This window comes from Stegostoma tigrinum, chromosome 16 (genome assembly GCF_030684315.1).
Source record: "Stegostoma tigrinum isolate sSteTig4 chromosome 16, sSteTig4.hap1, whole genome shotgun sequence".
In the NCBI taxonomy this organism is placed as follows: domain Eukaryota; kingdom Metazoa; phylum Chordata; class Chondrichthyes; order Orectolobiformes; family Stegostomatidae; genus Stegostoma; species Stegostoma tigrinum.
This window is the reverse complement of record NC_081369.1, coordinates 9,018,492-9,042,253: the sequence shown is the minus strand read 5'-3', so window position 1 is coordinate 9,042,253 and position 23,762 is coordinate 9,018,492. Positions and strand designations below refer to the sequence as shown.

Here is a 23,762-nt window from a genome sequence, read left to right as displayed (position 1 = left end):
TGGTGCAATGGGGGGAGGGGACGAACTGGGCTGGTTTAGGGATGCAGTAGGGGAAGGGGAGATTTTGAAACTGGTGAAGTCAACATTGATACCATTAGGCTGCAGGGTTCCCAGGCGGAATATGAGTTGCTGTTCCTGCAACATTCGGGTGGCATCATTGTGGCACTGCAGGAGGCAATGACATTCCACATTAAGCAGAGGTTCACATGCACATCTGCCAATGTGGTATACTGCATCCACTGTACCCGGTGTGGCTTCCTCTACATTGGGGAAACCAAGCGGAGGCTTGGGGACCGCTTTGCAGAACACCTCCGCTCAGTTCGCAACTAACAACTGCACCTCCCAGTCGCAAACCATTTCCACTCCCCCTCCCATTCTTTAGATGACATGTCCATCATGGGCCTCCTGCAGTGCCACAATGATGCCACCCGAAGGTTGCAGGAACAGCAACTCATATTCCGCCTGGGAACCCTGCAGCCTAATGGTATCAATGTTGACTTCACCAGTGTCAAAATCTCCCCTTCCCCCACCGCATCCCTAAACCAGCCCAGTTCGTCCCCTCCCCCCACTGCACCACACAACCAGCCCAGCTCTTCCCCTCCACCCACTGCATCCCAAAACCAGTCCAACCTGTCTCTGCCTCCCTAACCTGTTCTTCCTCTCACCCATCCCTTCCTCCCACCCCAAGCCGCACCCCCATCTACCTACTAACCTCATCCCACCTCCTTGACCTGTCCGTCTTCCCTGGACTGACCTATCCCCTCCCTACCTCCCCACCTATACTCTCTCCACCTATCTTCTTTTCTCTCCATCTTCGGTCCGCCTCCCCCTCTCTCCCTATTTATTCCAGAACACTCAACCCATCCCCCTCTCTGATGAAGGGTCTAGGCCCGAAACGTCAGCTTTTGTGCTCCTGAGATGCTGCTTGGCCTGCTGTGTTCATCCAGCCTCACATTTTATTATCTTGGATTCTCCAGCATCTGCAGTTCCCATTATCTCTTTCATAGAGCACCCAGCTAGCACATCAGTGCTTATGAGGGTCTGCGGATGTCAGCATTTACAGAGAGGTCCTGACAGTGTGTGTGTTCCCTCCCTAACAGCATTGTGGGCCTATCTACAGCACATGGACTGAAGAAGTTCAAGAGGGCAACTTCTCAAGGACATCTCGGGACAGACATTAAATTATGCAGCCGTGTCCAATAAGTGAAATGAAAAAGTGACCATTTTTACATTCCTGGCCCAAGACTAACAACAGAACACCATTCCATCGTCAGTAGTGTCCCTTGTCAGCTCAACTGTGGACCCTGAGACGTAGCTCCCTATGACTATTTTCATGAGATAACTAATTGCAGCAAACTTCTGTTCCTTCATTTAGATTTATCTTTGCCCTCAACAGCACAAAAGCAAATCAGCTGGTCATTACCTCATTGCTGTTTTGGGATCATGCTACACAAAAATTGGCTGTGACTTTCTCTATATCGCAACAATGACGGCACTTCATAAGATTCCTTTTAAGAAAAAACAGAGGCTGAGAAATCCACTCCACACAAAAAGTGGGGAACTGGATATACATAGAACATTACAGCACCGTACAGGCCCTTCGGCCATCGATGTTGTGCCGACCTGTCATACCGACCTCAAGCCCATCTGACCTACACTATTCCATGTACGTCCATATGCTTATCCAATAACGACTTAAATGTACCTAAAGTTGGCGAATCTACTACCGTTGCAGGCAAAGCGTTCCATTCCCTTACTACTTAAGGAGTGGTTGACTTGAGGAGGAAGCTAGACCTTCAATGCAGAAAGAAATAGAGAATTACAATGGGAGGGGAGGAGGTTCAGATTGGGCATAAATAACAGCAGTTATAAAATATTTGTGGTTTATTATTTGGAAACTTGGGTACTAAAATGCATGAAAAATGGATTTTAATTCATCAGTTGTAGGCGAATGCCAATTTTTTAAATGTACAAATTGATTTTTTGACCCTGAGTTAAACACAGAAATGCAGTTAAATATAGAAACTAGGATCAGGAGTAGGCACATCAGCCCTTTGAGACTGATCCGCTGTTCAGTATGATCATGGCTAACTCTCCATCTCAATGCCATATTCCCATTTACTCCCCATATACCTTGACGCCTTTAAGATCTGTCTCCTTCTTGAAAATATTCAGTGACCTGGCCTCTACAGTTTTCTGTGGTACAGAATTCAACAGGGTCACTACCCTCTGAGTGAAGGAATTTTTCCTCAACTCAGTCTGAAATGGTCTTCCCCATATCCCGAGACTGTGACCTCTGGTTCTAGACTCCCTAGTCAGGAGAAACAACCTCCCCATATCTAGTCTGTCCAACTCTGTTGGAATTCTATATATTTTAATCAGATCCTCTCTTTCACCCTTCTAAACTAGAGTCAATACAGGCATAGTTGAATCAATCTCTTAAATGAAGTCATGGGATGTCAGCTAAATTGTCAGCATGTTATGTGGGGAGATAATTGCTATAAAGTACTTACTGACTTCAGTTTTACAACCACTACACAGACAGAGAGATAGATAGAGAGAGACAGAGAGGAAGACCTGAAGCAGATTGATTCGGAAAGAAATTCATAACAGCACAGGTGTTATTATTAGCAATCTCCAAACAGGTAGGGTTGGAAGAAGTCCTCAGCTGATTAGAAATCAGTGGACAAAACAAAACTGCAGTAGCAGATGGCCGTGGAGGTTTCAGAAAAGAAGACATCCTGCAAAGTTGCTGAAGATGAGAGTTTAGAGAACCTGTGTTAAGCAATATGTGAGCTGAGTTAGCAGTTTGTTTTAAGGGTCTTGGGGAGAGATGTTAATTGAAGAAAATAGCATTATATGAATGCACAGAAAAAGTTGCCAAGACGAATCTGATTATAGCCGTGCCAACTGTGAAACAAGCGTTAGCGTGGAGATGGGGTGACACTTCATAGAGGTTTAAGTATCTGTGTGAGATTACTATTGGGCGAAAGGGTTGACGCTTTCTGATATTTGCAAAAAGATTCCTCAAATTGGTCTTGTATAGTGCAATGTAGAGCATGCTTTTTATTCTTTTGTAAACTTCTAGGAAGGACACTGAAATTAAGTTCAGGAAGACAGTAAACAAAGAGAAATAAAACCTATCATCTCTGGAATCTGGCTTGTCCAGTAATATGTTGGGATCACCATGAAGCATGAATTGGTTGGGATGAATGGCCATTTTGTCTCCTGTAAATCTACGTAATTGGCTGTAAAGCAATTTGAATCATCCTGAAGTTGAGAAAATATTTGTGCAAGTGCAAATGTTTCTTTTTGTTGTGAAACATATCCCATTTAAGAAAAATGGGCTGCGCAGTAATGGTCCTGCCCCTTCACTCCATCCTCTATCCAATCAGCCCCATCCAGTGTTTCTTTTTGCCTCTGGTCACATTCCTTCACATTCTCTTCGGGTCTCCTGGACTTGACCCTGAAGTCAGTGTTTAAGTGCAGTCTGTATACACTGCCTATGTGTGAGTTAGTAATTGCTTGCAGAGCTCTGAGAAAAAAAAGACTGAAATCATTCATTCACTGATCAGGACACAGCATTCCACACTGTCCCTTCTGGAGTTTCTGTGACTCATGCACTGTTGCTCATGCCAAAAGCAGTCTAAACTATAATTTCACTAGAAAGCATATTGTTAAAGGCAACAGGTCAATGTCACTAATATCAGTGTGATGATATTATGGTTTTAAGAGGTGTATTTTGTCCTTTTTTAATGAAGTAAGGTTGAAATACAGGCATCAAGTAGTCTGCTCAAAGTAAACATCTTTGAGGCCTTGGCCTTTTTTTAAAACAATGTTGGAACAATAGACGCAGCCTGGATGTGTGGGGTCAAGCTCCCACAAACCAGGATTTGCAGTTTTTGCTTTCTGCAGTTGTTGGGATATTGAAGCTGCATGTGGAAGCTTTTATTCCTCTCTCTGCGACAGCTAAAAGCTGGGGTTCTCTTCCTGCTGCTAGAAAACCGCATGAGACCATCTATTTTACTGAATTTGCCTTTGCCAAGGGTCTGCCTATTGGATATTACTACAGGTAATTAGTAATGGTCCTACAGATATATTAGATATATTATTATTTTGTTAATCATTTTGATAGAATTGCAGTCAAGTCAATTCTTTTATTTTTACTTTGTCTGTATTTTAACTGTGGTGTAAAAACTAAAGCGTGTTTTGCTAAATGTCAAGTAGTTTGAATAACTGAATTACGCCTGGAACGCAACATCTTACATTTACATTTAAAATAAGAAAAAGTTAGGAGATAGGCCAGCTTCTTAATATATTTTGAAGGAGTTTGGTCTGATGCATAATAATTAGAAATGAATTTTGACTTGAACATCAGACAGAAAACAGATTGTAATTGACTGGCTGCTCAGTATAAACGCCACAAACTGTTTGATTCTTTGATATCAATGGACTAAAACTAAAATAGTGCATTACAAACACTACCCTTACCACAGAATACCCAAATAAAGATCACACATTTAAACAAAACTGTATAATCCTATACATTATCACAATATGCTATTGACACTGTGCGTTCTGACAAAGTATGAAATACTATACTACAAGAAATTTGGATTAACACTGTACACTGCCACAATAAAGCATATTAAAAGGTCCAGTTTGGCTATTCTAAGCTTCATGTACACTACAACAGTCTATCTCCGATACTATATTTATTTACAATACACAATGTATACTGCATACAATAACAAGTATTTGCATTTATGTGCATTGACATGATGAAAGTCCACAAGAACATTATAAATCAACTTGTGACAAGAAGCCACATACATAGAACATAGAACATTACAGCACAGTACAGGCCCTTCGGCCATCGATGTTGTGCCGACCTGTCATACCGATCTCAAGCCCATCTAACCTACACTATTCCATGTACGTCCATATGCTTGTCCAATGACGACTTAAAAGTACCTAAAGTTGGTGAATCTACTACCGTTGCAGGCAAAGCGTTCCATTCCCTTACTACTCTCTGAGTAAAGAAACTACCTCTGACATCTGTCCTATATCTTTCACCCCTCAATTTAAAGCTATGCCCCCTCGTGCTCGCCGTCACCATCCTAGGAAAAAGGCTCTCCCTATCCACCCTACCTAACCCTCTGATTATTTTATATGTTTCAATTAAGTCACCTCTCAACCTTCTCTCTAACGAAAACAGCCTCAAGTCCCTCAGCCTTTCCTTGTAAGACCTTCCCTCTAAACCAGGCAACATCCTAGCAAATCTCCTCTGCACCCTTTCCAAAGCTTCCACATCCTTCTTATAATGTGGTGACCAGAACTGTACACAATACTCCAAGTGCGGCCGCACCTGAGTTTTGCACAGCTTCACCATAACCTCTTGGTTCCGGAACTCGATCCCTCTATTAATAAAAGCTAAAACACTGTATGCCTTCTTAACAGCCCTGTCAACCTGGGTGGCAACTTTCAAGGATCTGTGTACATGGACACCGAGATCTCTCTGCTCATCTATACTGCTAAGAATCTTACCATTAGCCCTGTACTTTGCCTTCCGGTTATTCCTACCAAAGTGCATCACCTCACACTTGTCTGCATTAAACTCCATTTGCCACCTCTCAGCCCAGCTCTGCAGCTTATCTATGTCTCTCTGCAACCTACAGCATCCTTCGTCACTATCCACAACTCCACCGACCTTAGTGTCGTCTGCAAATTTACTAACATATCTTTCTACGCCCTCATTCAAGTCATTTATAAAAATGACAAACAGCAGTGGACCCAACACCGACCCTTGCGGTACACCACTAGTAACTGGTCTCCAGGATGAACATTTCCCATCAACTACCACCCTCTGTCTTCTTTCAGCAAGCCAATTTCCGATCCAAACTGCTATGTCTCCCACAATTCCATTCCTCCGCATTTTGTACAATAGCCTATTGTGGGGAACCTTATCGAATGCCTTGCTGAAATCCATATACACCACATCAACCGGTTTACTCTCATCTACCTGTTTGGTCACCTTCTCAAAGAACTCAATAAGGTTTGTGAGGCACGACCTTCCCTTCACAAAACCGTGCTGACTATCCCTAATCAATTTATTCTTTTCTAGATGATTATAAATCCTATCCCTCATAACCTTTTCCAACACTTGACCAACAACTGAGGTAAGGCTCACTGGTCTATAATTACCAGGGTTGTCTCTACTCCCCTTCTTGAACAGGGGAACCACATTTGCTATCCTCCAGTCATCTGGCACTATTCCTGTAGACAATGACGAGTTAAAGATCAATGCCAAAGGCTCGGCAAGCTCCTCCCTGGCTTCCCAGAGAATCTGAGGATAAATCCCATCCAGCCCAGGGGACTTATCTATCTTCACCTTCTGAAGGATTTCTAATACCTCTTCCGTGTGAACCTCAATCCCACCTAGTCTAGTAGCCTGTATCTCAGTATTTTCCTCGACAACATTCACATCTAGAGTGAATACTGTTGAAAAATATTCATTTAATGCTTCCCCTATCTCATCTGACTCCACACACAACTTACCACTACTATCTTTGATTGGGCCTAATCTTACTTTAATCATTCTTTTATTCCTTAAATACCTATAGAAAGCCTTAGGGTTTACCCTGATCCTATCCGCCAACAACTTCTCATGTCTCCTCCTGGCTCTTCTGACCTCTCTCTTTAGGTCTTTCCTGGCTACCTCGTAGCCCTCAAGTGCCCTAACTGAGCCTTCACATCTCATCCTAACATGAGCCTTCTTCTTCCTCTTGACCAGAGATTCCACATGACGGAAAATAACCGAAAAGTTACTCAAAGACAAATGTTTTAAGGAGCTTCATAAAATAGGGGAGAGGAGATGATCAGCAACTGATGGTACAGCCACCATCTGTTGGAACAGTGAAAAGTTGATGATACTCAACTAGCCAAATTTAAAGGAATGCAGATAATCGATCCATGTAACCCCGCATTTTCCATGGCTAATCGATCTAATCGACACATTCCATGGACACCACAAGGCAATTTAGCATAGCCGATCACCTAACCTGCATACATTTGAACTGTGGGAGGAAATCCATGCAGACACGGGGAGAATGTGCAAACTCCACACAGACAGTCACCTGAGAGGGGAATCAAACCCGGGTCCCCAGAGCTGCAAGTCAGCAGTGCTAACCACTGAGCCACTGTGTCCAACTGGAGCTGATTGAAAGAGCAGTCCCATCCTGACGGATGACAGAAAGGAGGTGTTGGAGGAGAATAGTTTGGTCAGCCATATCAAAGTCTGCAGGCAGGTCAAAAGGGACTTGTGCCATAATCACACATTGGCGATTTGGTAAGCGATGGACGGAAAGCTGATGGAGGGATACCAACATGGAATTCCAGGAAATATAAGGGAAGGTAACAACACATCCAGAATTGGGGCAGGAAGTAGTGTTGGAGATAGGACTCCAGGTTATAAGGGGACTGGAACAAGTGTCTTTGTTTGAAATGGGTGACTACAGCATATTTGAGAGGGTAGAAGAACAAGGTTGCTTACACCAGGTAACTTTTACAATCGGGAATGAAATCTGGTTGATGAAGTTAGTGGGTATACGGTCAAGGGAGGTGGTGTTGGGTCTCAGTAACGATCTCAGACAGAGTGTGTTATGCGATTGCAAACTGTACAGGTTACAATTAAAGAAAAGAATATGTACTAGATCACAGTCAATGCAGAAACTGGAAACACGAATCTCCGACTCAGGGCCCAACATCAGTGAGAAGATTGGCAGTGCCTTAAACAATGATGTATATATAATACATGGACTTTGTTGTAACCCAATCAGTTAGTTAGACTTGTTCAGTTCACTCCACTTTAAAACATTGCAAAACAATTACGCATCCTGGCTAGAACAGGTTTACCAGGATTAGCAGTGAGAGGGAAACTTGCTACTTGATTTCAAGGTTCAGACAGAGTTCAGTGAGACAACAGCAGTATATTAAAACACAGGGCAGATCTGCATCTGTACAGACTGCCTTAGATGGAGCATAAGTTCAAATCAGTCAAAATATCCTAAAAATCAGACACAACCAGACCAGTGAGATCCAGGTGTATGAGACTTGAATGTGGCTGACTGCTTCAGCCTGCTCTCTGGTGGATAATCCCTGGCACTCAGTCAAAGACGAAAATTAGAGAGGTGCAGAGCTACCGACCATCTTGGCAAGAGACCAGTGACAGAAAAGTGGTCGTGCACGATCTGTAGGTAACGGTTAATGAGTCTCAGCAACATGATCTGAGAAAAAGACAGACTCAGAGTGCAGATGTGCAAATTCTCTTGCACTCGGGATATCTCTGATCTTGAAAGGATGCAAGGAGATTGCGCAGATTTTGTTGTAATCAGAATGATGGAAAACTGCAGCATTTAGGCTTGGCGTCAGATTCCTACTTTTATTGCCGGAACTGCAGCAGCGAGGCACATCGACATTTACTAGTGATGCCAGAAGGGGCGGTCACATCTGTGACACTCCCCCGCGCTTCAGAAACTCAACAATAGCAGACAATCATTTACCCAGCAAAAGAAATCTGTGTAGCACTCTGGGAACCTTTGTCTGGAGCTCCAGGATTCAACTTTACATTGACAATGCCTTATTCAGCAGAGGCTGGAAGAGAAATATTGCAATGTAGGAAGTCAAGAATGGAGCAAGGAGAAGGAAAAGGAGATGAGAATTGAGAGTTAACATAGAATGAGTTGGAAGGAAAGGAGAGCCAGAGATAAATAGAGAGAGCAAAAAGAAACAATAGGAAAACGCTCAAATGAACGAGAGAAACAAAGGGAATATGTTGAAAGGAAAAGTTAATCTGAGAGCAGAAAACGAGAAAATAGAGAAAGGGAACACAGATGTAAAAAGAGAACAGAATGCAATAGAAAACACAATCAATATCTGAAGAAAAAGAAGAAGAGTTCAGACAGTCCAAAAATAGAGCAGTGGAAAAGGAAAAATAAACATGAAAGAAACTCAGCCTTTGTATTTTAAACTTATTTTATGTAACACTTTTCATATACCCGCGCCTTCACAAACGTGCTTTATAATCACTGATGCACTTTTGAAGTGTAGTCACTGCTGCGATATGAAAGGAGACAGACAATGTCTACACGGAAAGGTAGGCTCAAAGCAAAGAATAATGTGATAATGGGATGTTGGCTAAGGACTAAATGTTGGATGAGATTCCAGGGGAAACTTGCTCACTTTTCTTCAAAATAGAGATCTTTTGCATCCATTTGAGAAAGTTACCAAAGTGGAGCACTATTGAATAACTTCTGCCTTTTAAATGAGTTGGTAGACAAAGGACCCATCAGATCTATCTTTCATAAAGATCCAATACCAATATTTCATAATGGTAAAGAGGTTCAGACCAATATTTATCCTTCAATCATTTAAAAGATGAAATAAGAAATCATGAGATTATCTGGGGGTTACCTCATACTGTTAGTGGGATTTTGCAATGAGCAAACAGATTCCTGTGTTTCCAATATTACAACACTTCAAAACTACTTCATTTGTTGCAAAGTGCTTTGGCACATTCCTAAATAGCACAATGTAAATTTGGGAATTTCTCAAGGCCTACTGAGGTTAGGCAAGCCTAACAAGCCAGAAAATCATTCTTAAAATTCCTTACATGATGAAATAGCGTAGCCAAGGAGGAAGGAATCACAGTGAAGAGAAACACCAGCGACAAAATATGAATCAAATTTACTGGGGGTTGGAAAAGCAAATCAATTGTGGGCCTCAGAGGAAACAAAACATCAGAACGTGCGTGCGTGCGCGCAGGCGCACACACACACACACATACACACACACACACACGTGCACGCGCGCACGAAACAGTCAGATATTTGAGCACTGACATGCATATTTCATGACAACACAGACACATCAACGTTTCATGTCCCTCACCTCTCCAGAGCATCCCTCCTTCCTCATGTAACTTCTGATACAGGTCCATATTTTACTCTTTGACAGCATTGCACCCCCAGTGGCCACCTCGAAGTTCTCGTAGCTGCCATACATCTTCACCACACTCTTCATGATCCGCACAGCCTGGAAGAAAGATGAGGGAATGGTGCTTTGGTTACTGCACAGCATCTTCTGCAGACTCTTCCCTAGTTAATAGCTTGCCATCTCGAGACTTACGCAGGTTTGTACTGATCTGGTGGAGCACCCCTGAATTCTTACTCAGCACTTCCAAAGATGGGAGTCCAACAAGGCACCAGTAAACTGTTAAATATTGGTTACCTACAGCTCAGTAAATATGCACAAGGAAAAAGTGCGGTACTGACCACTGCCAACTAGTAGATCTCAGTGTCATGGACAGGTAGGTGAAATCAATTTGAACTTGGGGGGGAGCTGGGAAGTACTCTAATGGTGTTCTCAAACTCAGAAGCAAAGAAAATCAGCCAAGATTTCCACTTCTTGATTTCTGTCTAGCACCACTGTTTGACAGAATGAGCATGTGCAATGCTGTCAAGGTAAATTAATGAAGAATCCCAGTCTAATGTTCAGGGGACATGGGTTAAAATCCCACATGAGATTTGAACAACAATTTTGAATTCAATAAAAGTAAATCTGGGTAAAGTTGGCTTAATGGCAACCACATCACTGTTGATTGCCATAAATCTAATGTCTTGCCAGAAAGTAAATCTGTCACCCTTTCATGGTCTGGCCTACATGTGACTCCAGACCCACAGCAATGTGGTTGGCTCCTGCAGCCTGATGGGCAATTAGGGATGGGAACATAGGAAGGCAATAAATGCTGGGCCTAGCCAGCAACATCCACATCCTGTGAACAAATTAAACATTTTTTAAAAGCATTTGTGGAAGGCCACGCTGTTCAGGCAGACATGACAGCTTTTGGACCATTCATCAAGCTGAGGCCCGTTCCCCCCCTCTCAAACACACAGGGACACAAAAAGGAGACAAACATTTTGGAGAAACGACAAAGAGCGAGAGGCATCGTAACTAAATTTGCAGGCTTTGTACCAATAGTAGGCGAACGGCAAACTGGGAGTCTGCAGCTAAAGAAAAGAGAAAGATGAGGCATCTACAGATCAGTCATGATTTCACTGAATGGTGGAGCAGATTCAACGGGCAGAATGGCCTACCTCTTCTCTTACATTTTATGATTTTGTGGCCTCCTGGTTATACAGACTAAAGCAGAGACTGTGACTGAGAACGGAAGTGGGGGAAGAGAGAAAGTAAGAGGTCGACAAAAATACAAGAGAGGAAGAATGGAGATGGATGTAAGGAGACATAAAACACACAGAGGCACATGCATGCAGAATTGCAGAGTTGAATTAAATGTAAGATCTGGGCCATCTCTTCAATCCTGAGGTCATGCAATGATTTACCTTGGTAATATTGTTTTGTTCAAAAAGTCTCTCCTTAGTCTACACCCTTTGACTCTGCTGTTTATTTGTCATTTTTAATGGACTTTATGTGGCAAAGCAAAGGGCACTGATATCGCTAGTAGTTGTGCCACCAATACCCTGGTCATGTGCTCTGAACAGGGCAAAGATCAAGGACTGAATGTGGCATTATTCAGCAGCAGGGTAAACTTCAATCTTTCTGCCATCAAAGCCACTCAGCCTTCAGAGCAGCACAAAAAGATTTGAAATTGACAAACAAAACCCATTAAACACAACCTATGATTATCTATAGGCAGAGAATACAATTCTCCTGACAGTACAAAGTTTTCCACATTCGGCAGCTTGGAATTGATTGTCAAACTGAATCAGATGCTAATATTGCGGACTGACAGGTCCATATGAATCTCAAGATAGTGGAGAGATGGCGCCACTAATGTAAGCCAACAGCGAGGCAGAAACTGCAAAAAACTGCAGCCCAATTGCAAACACCACATCAGAAACTCATTCCCTCCACTCATTACCCAACAAGGCTTAAAAGCAGCTGACCAGCACAGAATCTGGTATCTCCTTGACCTGCACAGATCAGTATGATATCGAACAGTGCTAAACGTCCGCTTTGCCATCAGAATTATTTTTGTTGACTTTGTTTTCCTGAGGTGTTCACACAGTTCACACACAGCTGATGGAAAGCACACCACCAAAAGAGCGAAATGCATTTATGTAGCGCCTGCATTGCAATATCCATTACACAGGGCTGTGGAAGCACATTTTGAGTATGCTTAAAGTAGGAACTGATAAATTTCTGACTAACAGTGGCCTACAGGATTACCGGAATGGAGGGAATAAAAGGCATTACAGTGCTCTGTCAGCTATGATTGTACTGAATGGCAAGGCAGGCTTGATGGGCTGAGTGGCCTAATCCTGTTCCTAGGTAGTAAAACTTTCAAAGGTGTTTCACCAGATCAACGAAAAACGAGAAAAGGACTACAGCTGCTGCAGATCTGAAACTGAAAATAGGAATAGCTGGAGAAACTCAGCAAGTCTGTGGACAGAAAGCAGAGCTAATGTTTTGGGTCTTCATCAGAATTACAAACAGGGCTTTGCGAAGCTCTATTAAGGCAGGTGAGTAAAACAACAGAGGTAGGTTGGAAGAAAAGTCTTAAAAGAGGAGACAGGACAAGGCTTAGGGAGGGAATTTGGCTCAATCTGAATGGTGGAGCGGTGGAATTTGGAGGCGCACAAGAATCTACATTCAGGAAAGATCAAAGATCAGATTGAACTGGAGGAGGGTACAGAGATTGGGTGCATTCAAGGTTGAATCATGGGTAGACAGGGCACTGAAGAAGGCATTTGGTATGCTTACCTTTACTGGTCAGTGCATTGAGTGTAAGAGTTGGGATGTCATGTTGCGGCTGTACAGGACACAGGTTTGGCCATTTTTGGAAGACTGCGTTCAATTCTGGTCTCCTTGCTATAGGAATGATGTTGTGAAACTTGAAATGGTGCAGAAAAGATTTACAAGAAGGGTGACAGGGTCAGAGGGCTTGAGCTACAGGAAGAGGCTGAACGGGCCGGGGCTGTTCTCCCTGGACTGTCAGAGGTGACCGTATAGAGGTTTATTAAATCATGAGGGGCATGGATAGGGTGAATAGCTAAGGTCCTTTCCCCAGGGTAGGGGAGTTCAAAACAGAAGGGCATAGTTTAAAGCTGAGAGGGGAGTTTTAAAATGGACCTAAGGGACAACTTTTTCACACAGAGAGTGGTGCGTGTATGGAATGAGCTGCCAGAGGAAGTGGTGGAGGCTGGTACAATTACAACATTTAAAGGGCATCTGGACGTGTACATGAATAGGAAAGGTTCAGAGCGATATATGCCAAATGCTAGCAAGTGGGACAAGATTAATTTAGGATATCTGGTTGGTATGGAAGAGTTGCACTGAAGGGTCTGTTTCCATGCCGTACAGCTCTATGACTCGGTAAAAATTGTGGAGGGATTGAACACAAGGTTGAGTATTTGAAAGTTATGATGTTGACAGACCTGGAGTCAATGCGGGTGAGTGAGATCAAGGTCGAAGGATGAATGGGACCTGGTGTGAGTCAGGGAGTGGGCAGCGGCATTTGTCAATGAGCTAAAATGCATGGAAAGCATCAGAGGCTGAGGGATGACCTTATGAAGGTTGATAAAACCATGAGGGGCATGGATACGGTGAATAGACAAGATTGTTTTCGCCAGAGTAGGGGAATCCAAAATTACAGGGCATGGATTGGGCTGAGAGACAACTGTGGAAGTAATGGAGTCCAGTCACTTCAGAAGAAGCTCTTACCTGTTCAATGAAGCGGTCAGAGGCCACACTGTACTTGCTCATGATGCTGCTGCTGAGGGGCTCAGAGTACTCAAACTGAGGATTGTAAGCATACTTAGACTGGAAGAACAGCTCTTTCTCTTTGTCAACGTTTGTTGGTCGCAGCGCCACCAAGAGGCAGGGGCTTTTAACAGGCGGTGGCTCCCGAGCGTTATACCTGGCTATGTGCGGGAGAGACATGGCGCTCCTGATCCGGGTCCTGGGGCAATCGGAACCTGTGCTGTTCACACTGTAGGAGCTTTCGCTCCGCCTCATCCAGCTGCAGTGTCCATTACCGACAGGACTCGATCCTGCTCCGAGGACCCGGTTAACCTTCAAACTGCAAGTGAGCGTCCCGGACGTCTGCGGCGCAGTCCGTACAGGCCCCTCTGCCTGCGGGCCAGCGGGGCTACTCTGTGACTGGACCCCGTTCTTCTCGCCGTTCTTTCGCTCGGCTGCTTTCTTGAGCACTTTGGCTGTGCCTGTCCTCTTGCTCTTCTGAGGCCCAGCCAAAGCCTGAGCTGCTGGATCAAGCACCATCGCCGAGGCCAGGAGGCAGTATGTTGGGAAGCGAAACTTTAACCTCGATCTACCCTTCTGCACAAATGGAAGAAAAGAAATGAAATCACTTCCTCCGTGGAATTAAGTCATGGGCCACTTTAAACTTGACACCTCACTTCCTGCCCAAGGAACTGACCGTTTTAAACAGAGTTAGAATTAAGATTAAAATTAAAAATATTTTAAAAACACATAAAAGGCTTCCTCCGTTGGCCTGGCAAGCTAGGAAGTCTTGAGTTGGATTACACATTAATCTTAATTGAGGGCCACAGAGATTATAATCGGAATTTTATGGCCTGCCAATACAAGTATGTCTCCAGACAGTCATTGAGCCACTCTGAATCAGGGGCTGCACTGGTCAATATCTTGCAAAGATGGCTGTGGGAACACTGCGTGATTGGAATCGGTAACACTGTTTCAGAGGCTGAAATTGACTGCCTGACAAAAATGGCTCAGCTTCAGATTCAGAAATCATTCCTGATCACTTTGAAATAAACAAGACAACTCATTATCTTTTGCAAAAGCAAAATTCCGCTGACACTGGAAATCTGAAAAAAAATCTCAGCGGGCATTTGCAAAGAGAGAAAGACAGTTAACTTCCCTGACCTTACTTCAGCAGTTGCACAACACAGGTTTCATTCTGTAACTGACAGCAAATGGGAACTCCAGAACAAACACACTTCATTTTCTTGAAAGGAATGTATACGGTTGACTCTCGAAATCCTCTGGGGATGGCTAACTTCCCATAGCACTGACACAAAAGATTGAAAGTGGTCCTGCATGGTCTTTTCCTGCAGAGGTTCACTGAATTTACAGTGTAAGAGAAGACAATCCCCGTGTCAAATCATGGCCAGCTCTGTCTTACCAGCAGGATAATGCATTGTGGATTGTGGTCCAATCCTTCTGTCTTCATGCAGCATCATACTCCCAATTACTACAAAGAGTACTTCAAATATTGGCAGATCACACCCTCACACCATGTACAAATGTACATTATCGAAAAATAATTCCTTTGCCTGGTTGAGTTTTGCTGAGTTGTATTTTACAACAACAATTAATACAGCACCTTTGGTGTAGCAAAACAGCTCAAGGCCCTTCACAGGGGCATTTTTTTTCTCTTTAATCTTGCATGGGACGTGCATGTCAAGAACAAAGTCAGCACTTACTACCCATCCTTAATTGCCCTTGAATTAAGCAGCTTGCAAGTCCATTTCAGAGTGCATTTAAAGTTCAACTGCACTGTTGCAAGGTTGGAATCACACAGAGGCCAGACCAGAGAAGGACAGCAGATTTCCTTCTCTAAAAGGATATCAGTGAGGCAGATGGGTTTTCTGGCAGCAATCAATGGTAGTATCATGGTCATCATCATTTGGACTGGCTATTAATTCCAGATTTATTCATTAATTGAACATTAATCCCACCAGTTACTCTAGATAAAGAGTCATCCAGACTCGAAGCATTGGCTTGCTCTCTCTCCATGGATGCAGCCTGATCCACTGTGATTTCCAGCATTTTCTTTTTTGTTTTCAGTACAGGTTCCAGCATCGGCAGTAATTTGCTCCAATATGGTAGGGTGTGAACCTGTATTCCCAGAGCATAAGCCACTGACATTATCACAGCACCATTGTCACCTCCAGAGAAAACATTTAAGTGCTACAGAAACGCTAGGATGGACTGGTTGAGTCAAATGGCCTGCTTTTTTCTGTGCTTTACATTAGATGTAAAAATTTGACACTATTATGTTAGGCGACCAAAAGTGCGGGCCAAAAATAATGTCTTGAAAGAGGAGAGATCTAGAGTGGCACAAACAGTATGCAGTCACTAAACCAGTTAAGAAAAACACATGTTCCAGTAAGAGGTATGCTGATTTACATTTGACTGCAGTCCAAGTGATCTAAATTTAAAATCTGCTTCTGTCCTGACAAGTCTACATTTGGAGGCGGCTTCTCGCTGCTGGCTTTAACACTGCACCAGCTGTTAGGAGTTTTATTTCCTCTCACTTCCTGAAATTTACGCTATTGAACTATCAAAAGCTCCGTTGGCTCAACAATGAGGAGTTGTGGAGTCCCAGGCGAAATTGTGAGACTGCCTGGGAACCATGGTTTGGCCTTCAGTCAATTCCACTAGGAAGTAACAAAGCCATATTTTCATTTGGCAGTCAAGGTATGAACCAAATACCTGGTAGTAAATTGGCTGAAAATTAATTAAACAAAATTGTGATGTGATCATATCCACTCCCAACAGTGAACAGCTTATAAAAAAGGGAGGTATAAAAAGCATTCCCTACTATATATGTTGTTGTTTGTTATTCATTCAGGGGATGTGAACATTGCTGACTGGGCCAGTATTTATTGCCCATCATTAATTCCCAAGTGCCAGTTAAAAGTCAACACATTACTTTGGGCCTGGAGTCATACACAGGCCAGACTGGGTGAGGATAGCAGTTTTCTTCCCTTAAGAACATTAGGGAACCAGGTGGGCTTTTCCTGATGACTGGCAACAGTTGTCGTGGTCATCATTAGGTTCTTAATTCCAGATTTGTTGTTGAATTCAAATCTCACCACCTGCCGTAATGAGATTTCAACACAGGTTCCCAGAACATTTTTACCTGGATCTCTGGGTGAATAACCCAGCGATAACACCGCTAGACTATCACTTCCCACTTTATTGTTGCAATTTGAATTATCTTTTTCTTTAATTTCATTGAATTTTGAAATAACGCAGCACAAAAGACAACCAAATTTGCCGATCACGTCCATTTTCATGCTGTGAATAAACTACCCAATTTTTTTTCCAAATCATACCAAAGAACTTCTTTATCTTCATTGCTCTTTCCTGTTACCTTGTGTTCTTTTGTATACCTGAATTCTATGTCGTCTGGTTAGTGACACACCTGCCACTGGAAATTGTTTCTCCTTATTTACTTCATCAATGTGATCACATCGAGCAGATTTCTGTTTAACCTTCTCTGTTGCAAGGAGACCAGTTTCTCCAGTGACTGCAGATCCCCAATTGCATGCTAATTGATGTCTTCTGCTCCCACTTTAAGGCCTTGACATCCTAAATTCATGTACTCACAATCTGATCCTCTTTGAAGGCCACCTTACTGCTCACTTACTGCATAACCTGATCATTTTCAATTTCAGTCCAGATCCCTTTCCAATCCAATGAAACTCACCTTCCTCCCAGCTGAATATTTCCACATTTGTACTTTCCATAGCTACGCTACCTAACAACAAAATGACCACTGTGTCCAAAATGCACCCCACCGAAATATACTCCATTTGCCCCTTAGTTCCTTTTTAAATCTTTCCCCTCTCATCTTAAATCTATGCCCTCTAGTTTTGGACTCCCCCATCTTGGGTAAAAAGGTCTTGGCGATTCATCCTATCCATGCTCCTCATAATTTCATAAACCTCTCTAAAGTCACCCTTCACCCTCCTATGCTCCAGGGAAAATAGCCTCAGCCTCTATTCAGCTTCTCCCTATAACTCAAACCCTCCAATCACAGCAACATCCTTGTAGATCCTTTCTGAACCCTTTCCAGTTTCACAACATCTTTCCTATAGCAGAGAGACCAGAAATGAACATATTTCGGGAGTTCCTGCCCCTCTTTGCTCATTACTCAGTTTTGCTCAGTTATTTCCCCAGTCAATAGGTAAAGTTTTTGCTGCAATTCACTCCAGGTCTTCTCTCTGTTTGTTGGTGACCACGAAAATGGACAGATATAGGATTCTCGCTGTGCATTGTACTATAGACTGTATAATGAAGACAATATGCTGCACAATGTGTGCCTTTAAGGCCACTAAGGGGGAACTGTTGCTAAGAAAACATTGAATGACATGAAAGTTTAAATTAGTCTTTAAGCTGCACACTGAATACTGGAGAATTTTTTTCCCCAAACTACACCATGCAGAATACAGGAAGGAAACGCTTATCAAAAGCTGTCAATTAATTCCATCAAAAAAGAAAACAATTCCAGGACAAGGAACGTAGAGAGACAGAAGTAACAGGGTTGAAGGTATAGATAGATTAGATTAGTTTAGATTCCCTACAGTGTGGAAACGGGCCCTTCAGCCCAGCAGGTCCACACCGCCCCTTGAAGCATCCCACCCAGACCCATCCCCCTATAACCCACGCACCCCTGAACACTACGGACAATTTTAGCATGGCCAATCCACCTAGCCTGCACATCTTTGGACTGTGGGAGGAAACCGGAGCACCTGCAGGAAACCCACACAGACATGGGGAGAATGTGCAAACTCCGCACAGACAGTTACCCGAGGCTGGAATTGAACCCGGGTCCCTGGCACTGTGAGGCTGCAGTGCTAACCACTGAGCCACTATGCCACCCGTTAGCAGAACACAAAGCTGCTGACTTCATTTGTAAAACGTAACTGGCTTTGTGTGAAGTACAGAGGCAGGAGAATGAGTAGACAATTATTTTTGATGCAGAACCTAATGGTGATTGGTACTCAGCCCATAAACACACCATTCCTTCAAAGCATCAGAAGTACGTTTGACAATTTATAATATCCTGCTCTTCATTACTTGTATATAATGGCCAGAAACGGCTTCAATAACTATAATTATTAAAAAAGAAAAATCAGTAACTCCATATGCTGCAAGATGCCCTGCTTGAGAAAGATCAAGTCTGATGTGTTTTTCAAAATTCCTTTTAAAGTTGATCCATCTGACAATGGAAGCCTTGCTTATGGCAGCTACTATAAATAATCTTCTGCTTTTCTAGTGCCTCGTCATCATCTCAAACACAATACATCATTTTCAACCTCATAAAGAAGGTTCTGTTATCATTTACGCTCCATTAAATTTGATCTTGTTCTCATGGTTCTACTGAATTCCACACAGCCTCATAACCACTCTCCCCTACATCAAAGACATTTCCGAAATGACTGCCAGACTACTCAGACCTCTTGGCATCAGGGTAGCCCACAGACCCACCAACACACTAAAACAGCAGCTAATGAACTTAAAAGACCCTATACAGACAACAAGCAAAACGAACGTCATCTACAAAATACTTGCAAGAACTGTGACGAACACTACATTGGACAAACTGGCAGCAGGCTAGCCACCAGGATACATGAACATCAGCTAGCCACAAAACGACATGACCCACTATCACTCGTATCCTTACATACAGATAAGGAAGGACACCACTTTGATTGGGACAACACATCCATCCTAGGACAAGCCAAACAGAGACATGCACGAGAGTTCCTAGAAGCATGGCATTCCAACTGGAATTCCATCAACAAACACATTGACTTGGAGCCAATCTACCATCCCCTGAGAAAAAGAACAGGAAATGACATCACCAACCCAAGGAAACCTAACCAGATAAATAGAAAGCGGGACATAACACCAGCGCTTCGTCGGAGGCTCACTGATGATGTTACCTAGAATGGTGACGAAACGTCAGAAAACTAACCTTCCAGCTCAGCGAGCAAACTCACATCCAGAACCTCAACCTGAGCTACAAATCTTCTCAAAACTTGCTAACAGCCTCAATCCTTGGAGGTGATGGCCTCAGGGCATTATCACTATACGATTAATACAGAAACTCTAGCTAATGTCCCAGGGATCCAGGTTCATAATCTGGCCAACGGCATGTTTTGAAATGTGAATTTAATTTTCAAAAAATTTGAATTTAAGAATCTACTGATGACCATGAAACCAATGTCAATTGTTGGAAAACCTCATCTGGCTCACTACTGTCCTTCAAGGAAGGACATTTCCCACCTCACCTGGTCTGGTCTACATGTGACTCTAGACTGACAGCAATATGCTTGACTTTCAACTTCCCTCTGAAATGGTCTACCAAGCCACTCCATTCAAGGGCAACTACAGGCAGAGAACTAGTGCTGTCCAGCCAGCGATGCCCATCTCCCCATAATGATTAAAAAAAATCTCCATTTCAGTCCGCCTCCCCCTCTCTCCCTATTTATTCCAATTCCCTCTCCCCATCCCCCTCTCTGATGAAGGGTCGAGGCCCGAAACGTCAGCTTTTGTGCTCATGAGATGCTGCTTGGCCTGCTGTGTTCATCCAGCCCCACACTTTGCTATCTTGGATTCTCCAGCATCTGCAGTTCCCATTACCTCTCCATTTCCAGTGTGTTTGGTATCGAATGAGGGAGAAACGGAGACCAGGGGAGCTGAGAACTCTCCTGCTCTTCTTTGAATAGCACCCCAGTATCTTTTGCATCCAACACAGAGGTTTCACCTTTCATCCAAAGGTTTGCAATTCTAGTGGTGCAATGTTCCTTCAAGTGACACCCAGGGTTATGTACTCAAATCTGGAGGGTTGGATTTAACCCCACAACTTCTGTCTCATGAGCTGAGAATGCTGCCACTGAACCATATTTGACAGTTGGGGAATCTGTGAGTTTCACCGAGATAATGGGAACTGCAGATGCTGGAGAATCTGAGATAACAAAGTGTGAAGTTGGATGAACACAGCAGGCCAAGCAGCATCTCAGGAGCACAAAAGCTGACGTTTCGGTCCTAGACCTTTCATCAGAAAAGGGGGATGGGGAGAGGATCCTGAAATAAATAGGGAGAGGGGGGAGGCGGACTGAAGATGGATAGAGGAGAAGATAGGTGGACAGGAGAGTATAGGTGGGGAGGTGGGGAAGGGATAGGTCAGTCCGGGGAGGACAGACAGGTCAAGGGGGCGGGATGAGGTTAGTAGGTAGGAAATGGAGATGCGGCTTGAGGTGGGAGGAGGGGCTAGGTGAGAGGAAGAACAGGTTAGGGAGGTGGGGATGAGCTGGGCTGGTTTTGTGATGCAGTGGGATGAGAGGACAAGCTGGGCTTGTTTTGGAATGCAGTGGGGGAGGGGGTGATTTTGAAGCTTGTGAAGTCCACATTGATACCATTGGGCTGCAGGGTTCCCAAGTGGAATATGAGTTGCTGTTCCTGCAACCTTCGGGTGGCATCATTGTGGCACTGCAGGAGGCCCAGGATGAACATGTCGTCTGGGGAATGGGAGGGGGAGTTAAAATGGTTTGCGACTGGGAGGTGCAGTTGTTTATTGTGAACCGAGCGGAGGTGTGCTGCAAAGCAGTCCCCAAGCCTCCGCTTGGTTTCCCCAATGTAGGGGAAGCCACACCGGGCACAGTGGATACAGTATACCACATTGGCGGATGTGCAGGTGAACATCTGCTTGATGTGGAAAGTCATCTTGGGGCCTGGGATGGGGGTGAGGGAGGAGGTGTGGGGGCAAGTGTAGCACTTCCTGCGGTTGCAGGGGAAGGTGCCGGGTGTGGTGGGGTTGGAGGGGAGTATGGACCGGACAAGGGAGTCGCGGAGAGAGTGGTCTCTCCGGAAGGCAGACAAGGGTGGGGATGCAAAACTGTCCAGGGTGGTGGGGTCGGATTGTAGTTGACGGAAGTGTTGGAGGATGATGCATTGTGTCCGGAGGTTGGTGGGGTGGTATGTGCGGACTAGGGGGATCCTCTTTGGGCGGTTATTGCAGGGGCGGGGTGTGAGGGATGTGTTGCGGGAAATGCAGGAGACATGGTCTAGGGCGTTCTCGAACACTGCAGGTGGGGTGGGGGGGGTGCGGTGGGGGGGGGAGTTGCGGTCTTTGAGGAACGCGGACATCTGGGATGTGTGGAAGTGGAATGCCTCATGCTGGGAGCAGATGCGGCGGAGGCAAAGGGATTGGGAATAGGGATGGAATTTTTGCAGGAGGGCGGGTGGGAGGAGGTGTATTCTGGGTAGCTGTGGGAGTTGGTGGGCTTGAAATGGACATAGTTGCTAGCTGGTTGCCTGAGATGGAGACTGAAAGATCCAGGATGGTGGGGGATTTGTTGGAGATGGCCCAGGTGAACGTGAGGTCGGGGTGGAAGGTGTTGGTGAAGTGGTTGAACTGTTTGAGCTCCTCTTGGGAGCATGAGGCATCGCCGATACAGTCATCAATGTAACAGAGGAAGTGGTGGGGTTTAGGGCCAGTGTACGTACAGAAGAGGGATTGTTCCACGTAACCCACAAAGAGGCAGGCATAGCTTGGGCCCATGCGGGTACCCATGGCCACCCCCTTTGTCTGTAGGAAGTGGGAGGAATTGAAAGAGAAGTTGTTGAGGGTGAGGATGAGTTCGGCTAGGCGGATGACGGTGTCGGTGGAGGGGGACTGGTTGGGCCTGCGGGACAGGAAGAAGCTCATCCCCACCTCCCTAACCTGATCTACCTCTCACCTATCCCATCCTCCCACCTCAAGCCGCACCTCCATTTCCTACCAACTAACCTCATCCCGCCCTCTTGACCTGTCCGTCCTCCCCGGACTGACCTGTCCTCTCCCTATGTCCCCACCTATACTCTCCTCGCTACCTATCTTCTCCTCTATCCATCTTCGGTCCGCCTCCCCCTCTCTCCCTATTTATTTCAGAACCCTCTCCCCATCCCCCTCTCTGATGAAGGGTCTAAGCCCAAAATGTCAGCTTTTATGCTCCTGAGATGATGCTTGGCCTGCTGTGTTCATCCAGCTTCACACTTTCTTATCTGTGAGTTTCACTGAGTTAACATTGTATCATATTCTATTATAATATGGTACATGTTTAGTCTTAAAAGTATTTATACACATGTGGGAACTACAGTGTAATTAACACAGTGTGGAGCTGACGGAACACAGCAGGCCAGGCAGCATCAGAAGAACAGGAAAGTTGACGTTTCAGGTCGGGACCATGCTTCAGAAAATGAAGACCTTTCTGATGCGAAACATCAGCTTTTCTGTTCCTCTGATTCTGTCTGGCCTGCTGTGTTTCTCCAGCTCCACGCTGTGTTATCTCTGACTCCAGCATCTGCAGTGCTTACTATCTCTGCAGTGTAACTAACTTTGTTTTATGGAACAACACTATGAAGGTTAACTTAGCAGGCATTTTGCCTTGGTTGTGATAAAGACAATCATACGTGAGATACCATTTTGTCAGAACTCCAAGAAGAACGCAAAGGGTAATATCAGAGAGAAAGGGGCTTGGGTGGGAAGATAGGAAATCACAAACCACCTAAGATCTACTGTACTGAAATAGTCTACCAATCTGGATGCCTTTGAGGCAAACTAAAAGAAGTATTCTCTCCCACCCAGAGCCTCTGACGGAAACCTGTTCAAATACAGAAGATATTGAGCTGCTGAATTCTGACCTCAAATTTGCAACCCTTTCAACTTGGAGAGGGAAATCTTCTATCAAACCCGGCTTGCAATGATAATAGGCTGATCTTACGTTCACCTTTACAAGCAACTTTTATACAGACCTACTTTTAATCTTTGTACCTCCTTAAGAGTGAATAAATGGATCGGTTTTTACTTAGTACCATTCAGTGGTAGTTGTGTAATAAAGTGACCTTTGATCATTTTTAAAGACTAAAGCGTTGCTGTTGGTGGGTTTTAAATTGGAACTCTTACAAAATGAAAAGGTGACTAAATT

The 23,762-nt window shown here is 44.2% G+C and overlaps 1 protein-coding gene across 10 annotated transcripts in view; it reads right to left on the bottom strand.

Annotated features, from left to right (window-relative positions):
• The window catches only part of kiaa0895l, a 57,247-nt gene that overhangs the window by 11,159 nt on the left and 22,326 nt on the right, over positions 1–23,762 (bottom strand). For 8 of the 10 annotated variants that reach the window (XM_059651595.1, XM_048546382.2, XM_048546383.2 and 5 more), the window contains 2 exons: positions 13,741–14,355; positions 9,949–10,092 (listed from right to left, as the gene is read on the bottom strand). In XM_059651595.1, coding sequence (XP_059507578.1) covers positions 9,949–10,092; positions 13,741–14,355 — 759 coding nt within the window. The remainder of the gene's footprint in view (positions 1–9,948; positions 10,093–13,740; positions 14,356–23,762) is intronic. The other 2 variants (XM_048546386.2, XM_048546385.2) reach the window with 1 other exon arrangement.